The sequence below is a fragment of the Quercus robur genome, chromosome 8, assembly GCF_932294415.1.
Source record: "Quercus robur chromosome 8, dhQueRobu3.1, whole genome shotgun sequence".
Classification (NCBI taxonomy): domain Eukaryota; kingdom Viridiplantae; phylum Streptophyta; class Magnoliopsida; order Fagales; family Fagaceae; genus Quercus; species Quercus robur.
Genome location: NC_065541.1, coordinates 14,072,904 through 14,088,878, shown reverse-complemented (window position 1 = coordinate 14,088,878; position 15,975 = coordinate 14,072,904). Strand labels below are relative to the sequence as shown.

At 42.7% G+C, this 15,975-nt stretch overlaps 1 protein-coding gene across 1 annotated transcript; it reads right to left on the bottom strand.

The window, feature by feature from the left end:
• Positions 1–13,952: 13,952 nt before the first annotated feature.
• LOC126695906 (uncharacterized) lies at positions 13,953–15,083 on the bottom strand. The gene is made up of 2 exons (XM_050392701.1): positions 14,485–15,083; positions 13,953–14,400 (listed from the first exon to the last, which is right to left on the bottom strand). The coding sequence occupies exons 1-2, from the start codon at positions 15,081–15,083 to the stop codon at positions 13,953–13,955; spliced, it is 1,047 nt and encodes a 348-aa protein (XP_050248658.1).
• Between the last annotated feature and the right edge of the window lie 892 nt (positions 15,084–15,975).

Here is a 15,975-nt window from a genome sequence, read left to right as displayed (position 1 = left end):
GCAGCAATTGACTTCTAAATTTGAATGCATTAGGATGTCTGATGATGAATCTTTTGATGAATTCTATGCTAAACTGAATGATATTGTTAATTCTGCTTTTAACCTGGGTGAAATCTATGATCAACCTAAAATTGTTAGGAAGATTCTTAAATCTTTGACTGAAGATTTTAGACCCAAAGTGACTGCCATTACTGAAAGCAAGGATGTGGACTCCATCCCTGTTGATGAGCTTGTAGGATCTCTTCAATCCTATGAGTTGGATCTACCCAAAACTTCCAAATCCAAATCAATGGCTCTTAAGCCAGTTGATGATGTTGAAGGTGGAGGATTCGATGATGAGCTCTCTGCTACAGAGATTGCCTATCTTGCCAAGAATTTTAGAAATTTTCTCAGGAATAACAATAGAAAGGCAAGAGGCACAAACACTGTTGAACCTAGAAATTTTAGGAAGTATGATCCCACTAAGGTTAACAACAATGATAAACCTAGAGAAAGAGTAGGTCAAACTTCCAATAATCCTTTGGGCTCTCAATGTTTTGGATGCCAAGGGTATGGACACTTGAAATCTGAATGTCCAACCTATTTGAAGTCTATGGGTAAGGCTATGGCTGTAACCCTTAGTGATGATGAAGTTTCTGATCATGATTCTGATTGTGATGAGGATGGAAACTTCATTGCTTTCACTGCTACTGATGTAGTTGATGAGAGCATATCTGTTGAAGAGAACCCTTCTGATGGGGAACTCTCTGAAGATGCAGATCTTCAAGAGGCCTATAACAAACTTTGCAAAGTTGCTGTAAAGGATGCTATGAATATTGAACTTGGCTTAAAGAAAATTGATTCTCTTAAGCTTGAAAAGAAAAATTTGCTTGTTAAATTATTTGATGCTAATGACCTTTTGAACAATGTGAAAACTGAAAACATGCTTTTGCTTGATAAAGTTAAAACTTTAGAACTCGATTTATTTGTTGCTAGATCTGCTAGTTCTAAACTTGATCAAATGCTAAGTGTTCAAAAGTCATCTTCTGACAAAACTGGTTTAGGTTATGTTGATAGCATCTGTGTGTCCGCTCCCCATTCCACTAAGTTTGTTCCTTCATCTTCTTCCTCTGAACCTTCTGCGAGTGAGATAGTGAGTGATACTGTCAAACCCCCTGTGGGTAAGGTTGCTAAACCCATAGAAGGTTCATCATCTAGGAAGATTAGAGTTGATCTGAAAGAATCTAAGCCTAAGAAGCCTACCCTATCTAAGGACAAGACACATGATAAACCTGCATGGGTATGTCATTTTTGTGGAAAGACAGGACACATACGTCCAAATTGCTACAAGCTGCAAGCTGCAAAGAGAGCAAACAAACCAAAAGTACTTGTGCCTCAAGCACTTGATCCTATGGTACTTATTGGTGATTTGGTAAAGGCTTTAAACCTTTATTTTAATCCTGGAGTTGGAAATCATTCTCAAGTGAATAAGAACTCCAATGCTCGTGGTGCATCTAAAAAGTTTTGGATGCAAAAGACTCGACCTAACTGAGTCTTTCTGACATGGTCCTTGTGCTTCATTGCTATACCCTTTGTGACCATTGTTATTTGGTTTTTTGTTGTCTCTAGGATTTGCATTGCATAACATTCATGCATTTCATTCTAGGTGTTTTTATTTGTATTAAAATTAAAAAAAATAAATTAAAAAAAAATAAAAATAAAAATAAAAATAAAAAAGGGAAAAGGAAGCACATTTTGTTTTTACACTATTCTTCTTGGTTTCTGAGAACAAGGTTGGTCAAAATATTTTCACATAACATGTTGTTTGTACCTTGTTTAGCTTTGATGAGCTTATTTATTGCACTCTACTAGTTGAAAATTTGTAGTGCATGTTGTGTGGGAAAGATATGTATGGTTTTTGATTATTATGTCTTAATCTTGAAGTCACATGTTTTTAAATGTTGGACTTGAACTTTTAGAGAAAGGCATAAATAACCATCTCACCACTGTTCACTAGCCAATCATGAACACCTTAGTGCATATCATAAGATTTTGTACTCAAGAAAGTGTAGCACATGCACAAAAAGAACATAAGGTGAAGCCTCGGTAAAAGTGCTTTATTCTTGAAATCTAATTGGTGTGTACTATTAGGCTTGATGCCAAACTCACATAAACTTAAAATTGGAATGTATATTATGAGGCATAAATACAAGAAAATTACATGATTGCAAGCTTATGATCTAGGAGATATGGGAGTTATATGATGTAACTCTTTAGGTGATAGTCTCTTTTAAATTTTTTGTGATGAATTTTGTAGACTTTGTGATTGATTTCTATTCACATATCACCTCACATGTATCTCATGTCTTTGCTAGTCGCACACATTACACGAGTTACTCGTTGCTAAACATTGTACATGTTATTGTGTGTGTTTATGGTCTGACCAACCAAGTTTTTGCAATCACTTTGAATTATGTGTAAACTAAATTTGTAGCTTGAAAATTTGTGAAGAATACAAAATTTTGTTTTTGGGAATATTGGGCTTAAAATTCTTGTTTGGAAAATCATATCATCTCATACTCATGCATTTTTTGTCTTAAATTTTAATGCTTTGAGTCAAATCTTTTTGTTTTTCAAAAATTGTGTTTTTCCAAAAAAATTTGGTGAGCCTTTGCCTGATTCGATCGGTCCATCCTGTTTTTCGACCGATCGAAATTTTAAAAATTTTAAATTTTTTGAGAGAGGGAGCCTCTGTCTGTTTCGACCGGTCGAGGCTGATTTTCGACCGATCGAAACTCGTGTTTCTGGTTTTTAAAGAAGGTAGAATAGGACTTTTTCAAAGTCACTATTCAAACTTTTTCAAAGTTCCTCTCTCTCTCCGCGTTGGCACTTGGCTCCACCATCAATTTTTGTTGTTTTCCTTCAAAATTCTTGCTGGGTTTTTGTCTTTAGAAGCCGGTAAGACCCTTTTGCCCATCTTTTTCAAGTTTATTTCTTGATTTCATGCATTTTTCATGCATTCTCATGTCTATTTTCAACACTTTCAAAATTATTGGGGTTTTTGATGATTCAAGTCAATTCTTGTGTAATTGATCAATGGGTTTTTGTGCCATGATGTTATATTGATGTTCCCTATGATTTAATTTGATCAATTTGGTGGTTTTTGAAAAATTGAAAATTCTAGGGTTTTGAATTTGATCCGAATTGGGGTTTTTGTCAAATTAGGCTTAAATTGATGAAATTGGCTTCTCCAATTGATGTAATTAGTCATTATTATTGTTATTCTATCATGTGCAATGATCAATTCGTCAATTTTTTTAAAAATTGATCAAGTGGTTTCTAATTTTTGGGGTTTTTTGTGTTAAAAAAAAAACCTTTATGTCAAGCCAATTTTGTAATTTGAACCTTTTTGACTTGATTCACTGCATTAGCACATGCATCATGACATTTAAACTTGTTCATGCATCATATAGATTTTGTTTTTTTTTTGTTTTTTTTTGTGCTAACTTGCAGTCTGCTCTTGGTTTTTGTTTTGTGGTTTTGTTCTTTCGCTCTGTGTTTTGATCCTTATCTTAGCACCATGCCTAGGAAAACTAGAGCTAATAGGACCACTTCCACTTCCTCTGTTTCTCCACCTAGAGTAGAGCTGTTTAAGAATGATAAGTGTAGAAAAGCCTATGACACCTTGATCTGTAGGCGTAAGATCTGGTCTGAGCGAGCTGTTGTGTTAGATGCGCTTGATCCAGCCATTAGGGCTAATTTTGAGTCTAGGGGTTGGTTGCCTCTCGTACAGATAGATCATCCACCTCCGACCGCCCTGATTAGAGAGTTCTATGCGAATCTCTCTTGCCACATCTATGATTCCAACACCCTTGTTAGGAGTTGGATACGAGGTGTAGAGTTCACTATTAACCCTCGGGTGGTGGCTGATGCTCTAGGGGTGCTGGTAGTTCGGGATGCTGTCTATCCCTATGATGAGTCACCTTCTTTAAATGTTGTCATATCTTACATCACTGGGTCATCTATCCAGTGGGGTTCTGATCCTCGGATCATGTCTGCTGAGCTTACCGAGACTGCCTATCTCCTCTTTAGGATAGCGTGTCATTCTGTGTGGCCTATCTCTCACTTCTACACCATCCCTTTAGAGCGATGTGTGTTTTTGTACGCCTTTGCTTCTGGAGCGTCTATCAGTTTTCCACACTTGTTCCTTCGTTCTTTGAACGAGATTCATAGGAGTTCTGCCGTAGGGCATGCGCTGATTCATCCTATTTTCATTCATAGGATTCTGCTCTATTTGGGTTTAGATGGTTTTCCGTCAGGTGAGCCTGTTCATGTGATAGCTCCTATAGGTGCCACCTTTCTTCGTCAGAGAGCTGCTCAGTTGAGGGTTCCTCCTTCTCGTCCTAGAGGTGCGTCATCTAGTAGTGTTCCCCCTCCTCCCTCTTCTACAGGTATAGATGCAGCTGAGCCTTCAGGTACTGCTGCTGATGCTGATGCTGCTGTTCCTCCACCGACTGCTACGGATGATTCAGACATTCGTCGCACGTTGGATCATCTCTTGACCGTTCAGGCGGCTCAAGGACAGATTTTGGTGGACGTGCTTGATGAGATCCGTGCCTTGCATGCGAAGTTGGCACAGTTTAGACCACCTCCCTTTTGATGATGGATTTCTTGTGTGCCCTTTGGCATTCCGCCACAAAAAGGGGGAGTACTTGTAGAGTTTTTGCTTTCAGGGGGAGATTTTTGTTTTTGGTTGGAGCTTGTGGAGTTTTAGATTGTATCTAGGTGCTTCACTGTGTACTTAACTTTTTTAGCTCTTTCCTTGTTTTTTTTGGATATTCATGTTAGGGGGAGTTTTATGTTTTTGTTGGTATTTTATTTGTTTCTTGTTTCAAACTGCTTATTGATTTATATTTATGAGTTATTCATTGATATATGTCTTTATTTGTGTGTTGTTTGAAATCAAGAAGTTATTTTGTTAACTTGTATTATTTCCACACATGCGGTTATGCATTTTGTTTAGTGTTTCAGGAAATATACAGGTTGATTCAATTGAGCTGCTGTCTACACTTGCAACTGATGGATAGTAGTTAGGATTAAATTTTTGTTTATGAGCATTATTTTGTAAAGGGCTTTTCATTTGTAAACTTTGAGCTTCTAAGTTGTGTTTTGTCACGGATTGCCAAAGGGGGAGTTTGTTAGGTTCTAAAGTTTAGGACATTATGTATTTTAGAATTCTAATTTGTAATGTTGGCAAACCATGATCAAAACAATGTGTTTAGAAGTGTTTAAAGCTAGTTCAAAGTTGTATGTCAATGTAAAGTTGGAATCGAGTGTAAAGCAGAAAGCAGTGTGGCTTTCGGCCTGGCTCGATCGATCGAAGCTTAGGCTCGACCGATCGAACGTCGGGCAGATTGCTTTTCTGCAGATTCGTCCAACTCAGCCCTATGTGTTTAAAACGTTTTTAGGGTTTTTTATTTGTCCTAAGTATAAAAGGCAAACCCTAGCCACGTTTTAATGTTGCTCATATTGCGGTTTGTGTAAATCTCTTGTGAGATCTAGAGGAGCTTTCCTTTACACAAACTTAGGGTTTTCAAGGAAGAGACATTCTCTAAACCTTGATGATCAAAACAGTTGCTGCCATTAAAACTTAAAGATTACACAAGCGGGGGTGCTTGTAGCTGGTGGAATCCAAAGAAAGAAGGAGTCCGTAGATTCGGAGCTTGCATGTGGTCGTGTCAGTAAGTTCTACTGGTTGGTAGCATTAGGAAGTCGAGCGGGGATGCTTGTAAGTCCTTTTGTATGAACTTCGATTCTTTCTGATAGTGGATTCAAGTTTACCTTGAGGATAGCTAGGTCAAATCCTCCCCAGGTTTTTACCGGTTTGGTTTCCTGGGTGATCATATCATTGTCTTATTTATTTTCCTCTGCTATGTATGATATGATATATTTGTGTTAACCTAGACTTGTTAATTTGACTAAGTAACAACTTGGCTAATTATCTAGGGTTAATTCATTTGTTTAAGGGGTCTAAAAACTGTCATATAGCATTAATGCTTGGAGAAAGGTAGGCAGTTCTTTTATTAAGGCTTCCATAAAATTGATTCAAAAACTTTATTGAGACCCTTAAGGAATTATGTATTCTGGTATTCGTTCATGCAAGAAAAACTAAATTGAGCACATATTTATACCATCTATGATCTATCTCAAGGGTGATTAATTTATCTCAAGGTCTTTGGAACACAAGTGCACTGAAGGTGGATCTGGTAGAAAGAATTAACAGGAGTTCTAGGGTCTCTCCACATTTCCAAAAACACAGAAGCTTAAAACAATTTCTTTGCTTTCAAACCCAAAAAAAGAACAAAAGAAAAACACCCAGGTGCTGGAATCCATTGAAAGATGAACAAAATCCCAGAAAAAGAATTGTCTCAGATGCCTTTGAGGATGTTTCAAAGGGGTCCCAAGCGGCGGAAAAAGTATTGACCCAAATAATAACCAAGTAAATAAATGTTGAGGGCCATTTGTGGAAGCCCAGGCAGACAGAAAGGAAGCCCAATAATGAGGGCAACAAAGAATTGACAAAATAGACAGCAAAAACCCATTAGGCCCAAGCGGTAGGAATAATGGATCACAAGCCCAACAAATAAACAAATGGGTCTTGAAGAGGCAAGCGGGCTCAAAGAAGCCAGGAAAGAAAGAAATAGCATCTCATAGGTAGTGTATGAGGTAGAAAAACGAGAAAGGGCCACCGTAGGCCCAAGGCAATGCAAATTAAGAGAGTAAGGGGTTTGTGGCAGGCCCATGCACCTCAAAGACAAGAATAAGGTTATTGGGCTGGGAAAGCCCAATGAAGTTAGTAAAAAAGCCCATGGGAGTGTGGAATTAGCAAATGGGCCGAGGAAACCCAAAGAAAGCAATCGGGCCGTGGATGCCCAAAGGGACATAGAAGCCCATAAGTAAAAGCAAAACAATGCTCGTGACAAGCCACTGAGAAAAGGAATAAGCGGCTGGCCCAAAAGAGGTCCAGCAGGATTGAGTTATTACGGCAGGAATAACAGTTCAACGTTGCAGAAAATAAAGAAAATCAAGAGTGGACCAAAGAAATGTAAGGCCCATCATAAGACAAAGCCCAGCTCTTGAATGGAGCAGGAAACCAAAGAAAAGCCCACATGAAAGGTCAGAAAACACAAATGGAGAGTCTCCAGATCACGACAAACGCATGAACAGCAGGCAGACTCTTGGACATATCTGAAAGGGAAGCACGCGCAAGGCCCAGGCACCACCAGCCTGTACCCAGCCAATATAGGACGTGTTGGGGCCATGGGCCGGAGGTAAGAGGTAAAGGGGGTATAGTTTGGTGGTGGGGAGAGGGGAAAAGATCTATTTTGCGGCTCCTGCCCAAGCCCTTTTGGGAGGTACGTCCTGCTGGGATGATAGACCACCCAAAAGAGGCAAGTTTGAGGGGGAACCGTTGGGTGCATGCCTTGAGGGAAAGAGAGAGAAAACATTTATACCGTGGCAGGAAAGAAATGCTACGGTAGACTGAGGAACGAAACAAACCTGCCTCTGTCTGGCAAGGGTGAATGTCGCACAGACTTGGTGGTCGGCAAGTACTCCAAGACCAGACAAAAGCGGTTAAAGGGCAAAATGGTAAAACATTGGTCACGGCAAGCACTATAAAAGGGCCATTGCCGTGCCCTGAGACAAGGACCGAAAAACAGAGCATTCTGGGAGTAAAAAAAAAAAAAAACAGAGTAAAGAGAAAAGAAAAAGAAATAAGAAAGAAAACGGAGAAGAAAAGAGAGGAAATTGGGAAAAAAAGGAGAGGTAGTATAATGGGCATGCATCAGTAGGTCATTTTCCCTCTCTCCTATTTCAAATCCTGCTCTCTTCCAAAACATAATAAAGACTCCTTTTGGGCAATAACCATTCAGGTCCGACTCCCTCAAAGCTATTAATCCCCACGGCAGGATCTCTTTCTTGGGAGATTATTTGCATTGAGAAGAGGCGTTCTCCCCTCTTTGGTTTTGCTTTGGCAGACTAAACTTAAAACTTGATTTATGCCCATTTGATTAGTTCATATTATTTTTTCTCCTTTACTTTCTCTGTGAATGACATTATCATGACTATAATTATGCTTTATAAGTAGGGATTACATAGTCATTTATTTAAATAGTCAGAATACTTTGTTTTGGTTATTGTTATCATATATGCCTGCCGTAACTCGTCTGAAACAGTTCTGCTTACCATAAGCCTACTCCTGGCAGACAATGCATAAGTTTGTGCACAAACCGACTCAAGTTGAGTTACAATTGAACTGGCCCTAACTCCCTTACTTAGAAACATCCGGGCCTATTACCGCAGGAGGCAGTCCAACACACAACACACAAAAAAGGCCCTTACATTAAATTGGCGACTTCACTAGGGAGTTGGGAAATAGACAGGGGCAAAGGAAAAGAAAAGAAAACAGAGCCCCTTGCAAACAATGCCACCAAAGTCCAGGACAATATGGAATATGAGTGTCGTACCCTCACAAGCAGAGTCCAGGCCAACAACGCCTCACCAACAACAACTTAACCAAACAGAAGGTGCCAACAGAACGGGGGCTGATCCTCAGCCTCAGACAAGAGTCCCCGCGGACAATGCCAACACCTTCATCGAAGTATTGCAATCATTACAGCACTCGCAGCAACAAATGATGGAAGAGATCCGTCAACTGAAGGCAGACAAAACAAAAGAGAAAGGCAGCCAGCATGACCCGGATCATGTGGCTGACAGAAAAGAGACACTAGCAGGAGGTGTCCCACGGAACGCAGAACAACTTTTCATTACCATGGCCGAAGTAGCAGCTCTCTTGGAGCAAGAGAGAGCCAGAACACCAAAGGAGAGGTTTTACACACGAAGACCTCCCTATCCTCTAAAAGTACTCAGCAAACCGTACCCCGAGAGGTATGAACCAAGGGCCTTTGCCCAGTACGATGGCAGAAAGGGAAGTGCAGTAGAACACGTGAGCAAATTTATTGACACCCTTGGCCTTTACGCAGCAGACGAGGACTTATGTCTGCGGGAGTTTCAAAGTCACTGTGCGACCAGGCATACACCTGGTACATTGGCGGTCAATCCCAACTTGGGATGACATGGTGGATGTATTTTGCACTAAATACTTTCACGGGGAAGAAACGGTAATGCTCACAACTCTGCAAGAAACCAAGCAAAGGAATGGAGAGGATCTGATAGAATACATCAAACGATTCAGAGACATAGCACTCAATTGCTACGACCACTGTGAAGAAAAGACGTTAGTAGAAATGTGCATAACCAATATGATTCGGGAATTCAGAGATGTCCTGGAAAATCTAGAGATTTCCCAGTTTGCATAGCTATTGCAGAAGGCTAGAAAGACGGCTCAGTTTGTAAAACCCAGTTTGGACAAGAGGAATGCCCTGCAGGTTATGGCGGCGTCCACTAGAAATCAGAGAAGGAAAACAGAGGGGATGGAGTATGATACGCCCCCACTCTTACCATGCACTCCTAAGGAGCTGGATGTGCTACTTGACAAATGGATAGCGGATGGGATCTTTAAACCCAACCAGGTCTCTAGAGAGCCCACGGAGGAAGAAATGAGGGATCCTTGTTTCTGCCGCTTGCACAACTATGTACAACATCCCACCGCAGAATGCTGGGCGCTCTGCAGGCTGGTGCACCGCAGGATTAAAAAAGGCACATTAGAGCTAACCCAACATGAAGTCCAAAGAAACCCACTCCCAAACCACAAGGGAAAGGGTGTAGTAGTAGTGGTGATATGTGCAGACCCGGGAGAAGACGAGGAAGAAAACTTGGCCCTGCCTACCGCGGCAATTACCACTCTTCAGCAAAGTGCCAAGTTCAAAAATCTATTTGACCAGTTGGGACTTACAGCAAAAGAAAGAAAAATAGCCACGGAGGCTTTGGTAAGCATCGCCTCCGAGGCAGGGGTGGAGTGCCTGTCAGCAGAGATGCCAGAAGACAGGACCCTCCTACAGGAATCAACAGAAATCATGTTTAGCAGTAAAGATATGGAGGTGGGGCACCCAGATCATAGGAGGCTCCTCTATTTAGCAGCATCTATAAATCAAACCCCCATCAAGAGGGCCCTGGTGGATACAGGTGCTTTCGTAAACCTCATTCCGTTGGGCACCTTGCAAGTCGCAGGAATTTCAGAGAAAAAGATCTAAGGATGCCCGATGGAAGTAACAGGGTTCGATGAAAGAGGTGAGTACACTGCAGGCCACATTCATCTATGGTTGAAAGTAGGCCCTATAGCCTCTTTAGCTCGTTTCTATGTGGTCAGAACGGAAGTATCTTACCATGTGCTTTTGGGAAGACCCTGGTTACACAAGCATCGACTAGTCCCATCCACCTACCACCAATGTGTGAAAGGAAGATTGAATGGCAGGATGATACGCATAGCTGCAAACCCCTCGCCATTTGAGCAGGCAGAAGCCCACTTGGTGGAAACCATGTTTTATGACCAATGGGCTCCATCTAGGAAAAATTCGGTTTTAAAGCCACGAGGCACCTTTGTGCCTAGGTGGGAAGATGTTCAAGATGACCCAGAACCTGATTTAAGAGAGCTACTGGCGCGAAAGAAGAAAAGAAAAGAAGCGCCTACCGTAGAGCCAAACGAAATACCTTAGTGCATCAGGGTCCGAGGCCTTGATGGCAGGATCGTGTATAAATTATGAAGATGCGTGGGGCCCACGGGTGAGATGCAAGTGGGTCCCACCCAAAAAGGGCAACACAAAAGTTTGGCGTGTTGCGTTGCTGAAGGAAGTCTAGGTAAAGAAGAAGAGAAGGATGAGGCAGTTGTGGCAGAAAGGGACATCCAGGTTATGGCAAAGGCAACAAACAAAGCTCTCATAAAAATCATCAACAAGATGAGCCAAGAGTATACGGGAGGATGGGCGATGCACCTGCTAGATGCTCTCTGGGCTTACAGAAAATCACCAAAGTCAGCCACAGGCTTTTCACCCTTTTCCTTAGTCTACAGAACTGAAGTAGTGAGTCCGGCAGAAATAATGACACCGTCCCTAAGGGTCATGCAAATGCGAGAAAAAGAAAAAGAGGGAGAAGTCTTCGCTGCAGAAAGGTTCGAAGACCTAGGAGAGCTGGATGAAAGGAGGGAAGAAGCCCAAGAACGAAGTCGAAGATACAGGTAAAAGATGACTGAAGCCTACGGCAGGATGACCAAGGAAAGAGTGTTTGCGGAAGGACAACTAGTGTTGAAAGTGGCAGACTACGTCAGGCGAGGTCTGGCAAGACCATCCAAGTTTGCACCAAAATGAGAGGGACCCCTTGTGATAAGGGAAGCGCATCAAAGTGGGTATTATCGCCTAACTCAAATGGATGGCAGGGATTTGATGGATCCCATCAATGGAAAATGACTGAAGCGTTATTTTGCTTAGAGAAGAAAGTTATGTGGTTGTCCCTTTCTTTAGTTTCTTGTTTATGTTTCCTTCACTTTTTCTTTTTTATTCCTCCAAGTGACTATGTCACAGAAGAAATTGTAACGTGCTTTCATAAGCATGCAATGAAAAAGTACGAAGTATTATCATCATGTCATAGCAATAGTAAAGAAAAAGTAGTAAAGTGTAGCATTATTACAAACCCAAACTGTGGCAAACACAAGCCAAGTAACTACTGCAGGAAACATATAACTGTTCTGTGTGACATAACAAAAACAGAGAAACAGAGAAAAGGAAAGGAAACCGCGCCATCATCAATGAAGTCCGGAAATGAGACTCTGATCTCCAAAACAACTAGGCCCACCAACGCCGGAAAGAAGACGCTCACGACGACCCTCCAAATCCACCACCTCTTTCTTCAAAAGCTCGATACGGGCATCTATGGCATCAATGGCTGGCTGAACTCTCCTCATAAAAAGGGCTCAGGCAACCTCACGTAGATGATCAAGAACAAACTCTATAGCGAAACCCACACTGATGAGTTCTTGAATCACAGCTCTCCACTGCAGGATTCTCTCGGCAGAAACAGAGTCGATGAAGTTATGCTCGATGTCGTTCAGCACGCTTCCTAACATTTTCAAGAAGTGCTCCCTAGCAGAACGGCCAAGACAAAACTCCTACATGAAGTTGCCATGACTGCTGTAGATCATCACTAGGTGAGAAACGCAGTCCTCGGGGACTTGGAAGCCATAAAAGTCCACATAAAGAGGACCAAAAACCCAGAAGTCTGCCGGACCAAGGTCGTTAACCTCCGACTGGTCAAAGCGGGCAAGGAAGGTCACAGCGTCATCCGGGACAGTGGCAGAGCTACTACTCGCCTCAAACTGAGAAGGGATAGTAAGGAGTGGACTTATGAAAAAAAAAAAAAAAAAAAAAAAGGAAATGCAAGGCAAAATAAAAATAAAAAACCATGGCACGGGAAGAGAAGACTTGCAGAAAAAGAAGATGAAATAAGAAGAAAAGGAAACTTGCCAAAGTTACCAGGAATGGGGGCTACGGGTGTAGCAGAAACAAGTATTGTAGGCACAGCAGAAGCAGGAGTAGTAGGTACGGCTGAAACGGGTACTGAAGGTGCGGCAGGAATAGGCGCTACAGGTGTGGCAGGAGCAGTCATTCCCATGCCTGCTGCAATTTCTAGCCCCTCAGAAGTCTCTGCAAGCGGGGGGATAGGTGTGCAAGTGAAACACAAATACAATAAAAAAATAAAAAATAAAAAAAGGGATGGAAAGATACATACCCATGAAGTTAGGCTCGGGCGAATTACTCCCCTCCTTATCGAAATCGGAAACCCTCTTCTTCAGGATAGGCGCATCATCAGGATCCTCAAGAATGTCATCGAATCCCTCTGAGGATAAGTCCATGTTAGGACCACGGGTAGCGGAGCCAGGAATGGAGGAAGGAGTAACAACAAGGGAGGCACCGCCCTTTGTAGCCTGGGAGATAGTTGCAAAATGGTCACTAGTCGAAATAACGAGCGGCAGAACGGAGGGAGTAATCTTGGGTTGAACAACGGCAAGAGGAATGGCTCCCTCTGAAGGAGTGGGTCTCTCGGCAGGCAAAGGTGTAGTCTCACCAACCCCTCCGGCTCGGCGGAAGGGGTGGGAGTTTTGGCAGGAGCGTTGTGTGTAGCAGTAGAAGGAGCAGTCATCGCGAATACTGCATCGGCCCCATCAAAAAAGCCTTCCATGGGTACACCCATGGAGGCGGAAATTTTCTTGGCAGTGGGGCAATATATGGATAAAGGCTCAGGCTCCTCCTAAAAAAAAAAATTATTAAGCAAAAAAAAAAAAAAAAAAAAAAAGACACATGGCAGAGGGAGCGCGTGCGAAAAAGGAAAAAAAAAAAAAGAAGAAGTGAAGGAAATAGGCTTACCTCAGATTCAGGCTCATCAAGCAAAATGGGGTGGGTAACTAACGAGTCTTCCTTATGCTTAGACTAAAAGAAAAGAGGCAGAGGAAATTAGCAAGTTAGCCGCAAGAAAGTTAAGAAGTTTTGTCAAAAAAAAGGGGGAGAAGTAACTTACCCTTCGTTCAGCAGCAGATACGGGGTGAAGAGTAGTTTTCCTTTTGCTACCACGAGTTCTGCTAGCCAAAGGAGCACCTGTAGGAGGTAGTGGGGTGGCAGGCTTGGTTTTGCCAGCGGACTTGGGTTTGGCAGACGCTTTCTTGCTCGGTACAGGGATGTTTATTACTTTAACTTTTTTCTCCCAACCAGGGGGATAATCACCAGCATGCCAGTACCATCCTTTCTTCTTTGCGTCCCACTCAAAGATGGCTGACCGGCTTTGTTTTCTAGCATACGCCAAAACAGACTTAGAAGGAAGCAGCAGGCGAGGGTTAATTGAGACAACCATACCTAGCCCTTCAGGAGGAATAAGGGAAAAGCCACGGCTACCCGCTAGCTCATCCACAAATGTAACCATCACTGTATGCCAGTAACCGTGCGTGGGAAAAGTATAGACACCCTCCCTTAGTAACCGGGAACTGTAACGGCGTTGAAACGCTTCCTCCAAAACTCAAAAGCAGTGTGCCGCAGGAAAGGACGGACTGAAGTAGGAGATTCCATGAGGAAAGAAATGTCATCGGGGATGTCTTGATCCAACCCAAACTGTCTTCTCACCTGGTTGGCAGGATAGTGAACAAACCTAATGCCTTCATCGGCTAGGTAAGACAGCCATCCAGCATTGGTAACAGCAAGATAGGTGATCCCAATTTCATCAAAGCTAACCAATGGGATAGTGGTCCCAATGGTGTCAACAAACGAACCCATGGCAAAATCCGCACAAGTGTAATCTACACCCAAATTTCTATAGGCTCTCCAAGAGAAACTGACGCCCTCATCAAAAGATTCAACCACAGAATAGCCAATCAGCTTCAAACCAGACCAACGAAAAGTAAGAGGAAAATCAGATTCAAACCTGCCGCAAAAGTCGGTAATCACTCTCGGACATGACTAGTACTTCTCTCTGGCAAACCGAGCGGATCTACACTTTGTCAAGTACTGAGCGCAACGCTCAAACAACAACTGCTGAAGTATGGTGCAATGGACGGAAGAAGCAACAATATGGCAGGACCCAGCCTGACTCTCATCACTACGGAGGATATCTAATTGAACATACAAGTGTCCCAAGAACATAGGGGCCAACGGTAGGCTCACCCCGGCAGATATTTTAATAGCCAAACGAAAGTACAAAAGCTTTATGGCGTAATGGGGGTGAGACCCAAAAACGAATTTGCAAAGCCAAAATGCAAAAAAAGCCGTACGGCGGGCAGCAACAGAAAACTTAAAGGAAGAACTCACCCAGTATGACAACTTGGTGTTTCCGGCCATCATTTTCCTCAATTCAGCCTCAATGGCCTCTTCCTCCGGAAAAAACTCTAAGGCGGCGGCAAGATCGGCATCGCCAAGAATGGGCAGGAGCAACTGGTTAGCCACATCTTCAAAGGTCACAGTGAGTTCGCCGCACGAGAAAAAGAAGGTATGGGTGGTGGTACACCATCGCCGAACCAAATGACGGAGGTTATAGAGGTTCTGGAAATTCGACAAGCAGCAAGATGAGACTATAGCCTTCAAGACGCCGGCTCGTTGCAATAAACCCATAAAACCCGTATCAGAAAGCTCACTGTCAACCCATTCTTTCCAACCCGAGGCTGTGCCGGACCCAAATTCAAAATGAAGGGGAACGGGAAGCGAGGTACCTTAGCGAATGGACAGATCGGGGATCGAAGATGCTAAAGGAGCCCAAGAGACGTCGGGGTTTCGCCGGGCAAGGGCAATCAATACACGGCTTGGCGGCAACGGTACATAGTCACCAGGGATTTTTGGAAAGTAAGGATTGACTTCGTACCACGGGTCGATTAAAGGAGCGCATTCACTGTCGGGGTCGCGCTGCGTCTCTTCCTTAGCGGACCGCTCCGAATCGGAACGTTCCATCTTCTCGCCCACATTAGGAACGGCGGGAGAATCGGAAGCAACCACCTTCCCTTTGCAGCGGGAAGAGCCTTGGCTTTTCACCAGCGACATGATGAGGAGGCTTAGTCGGAGAAAATGGGTATGGGTGTTTGAAAAGAAGAAGGAAAGTAAGAGACAAAGAGTGTATGTTCTGGGAAAAGAAAGAGTTCGTGATTAAAGTGCAGAACGATTCTTCCTTAAATACCCAGGTCATTAATAATAGCACGAAAGAAGGTGACGGGTCAGCCATCAAAATGGGATGAAATTAATGAAGCGGCGGCTCTGTTTCGAAAATAACTGCCAAACTGGGAAATTCGAAAAGACAACCCTGTTCATGGCAGGAAGGAGAATATATATATGTATAAGAAGGGGTCCACAAATTAAAAAAGACCCGCGAAAAAGAGAAGAAGAAAAAAGATGAGAGAAGGGCAGAAATGCCTTTTCATTCACATATGAATCGCAGAAGCGTTTCATATGTTCAGGGGCTAAATGTTGAGGGCCATTTGTGGAAGTCCAGGCAGACAGAAAGGAAGCCCAATAA

Excerpts from the sequence above, each read along its gene's own strand:
- LOC126695906 (XM_050392701.1), bottom strand. The coding sequence starts at position 15,083 with ATGGGTTTATTGCAACGAGCCGGCGTCTTGAAGGCTATAGTCTCATCT. Across the intron at positions 14,401-14,484 it reads TTGTTTGAGCGTTGCGCTCA|GTTTGAATCTGATTTTCCTC; the intron begins GTACTTGACAAA and ends CTTTTGCGGCAG.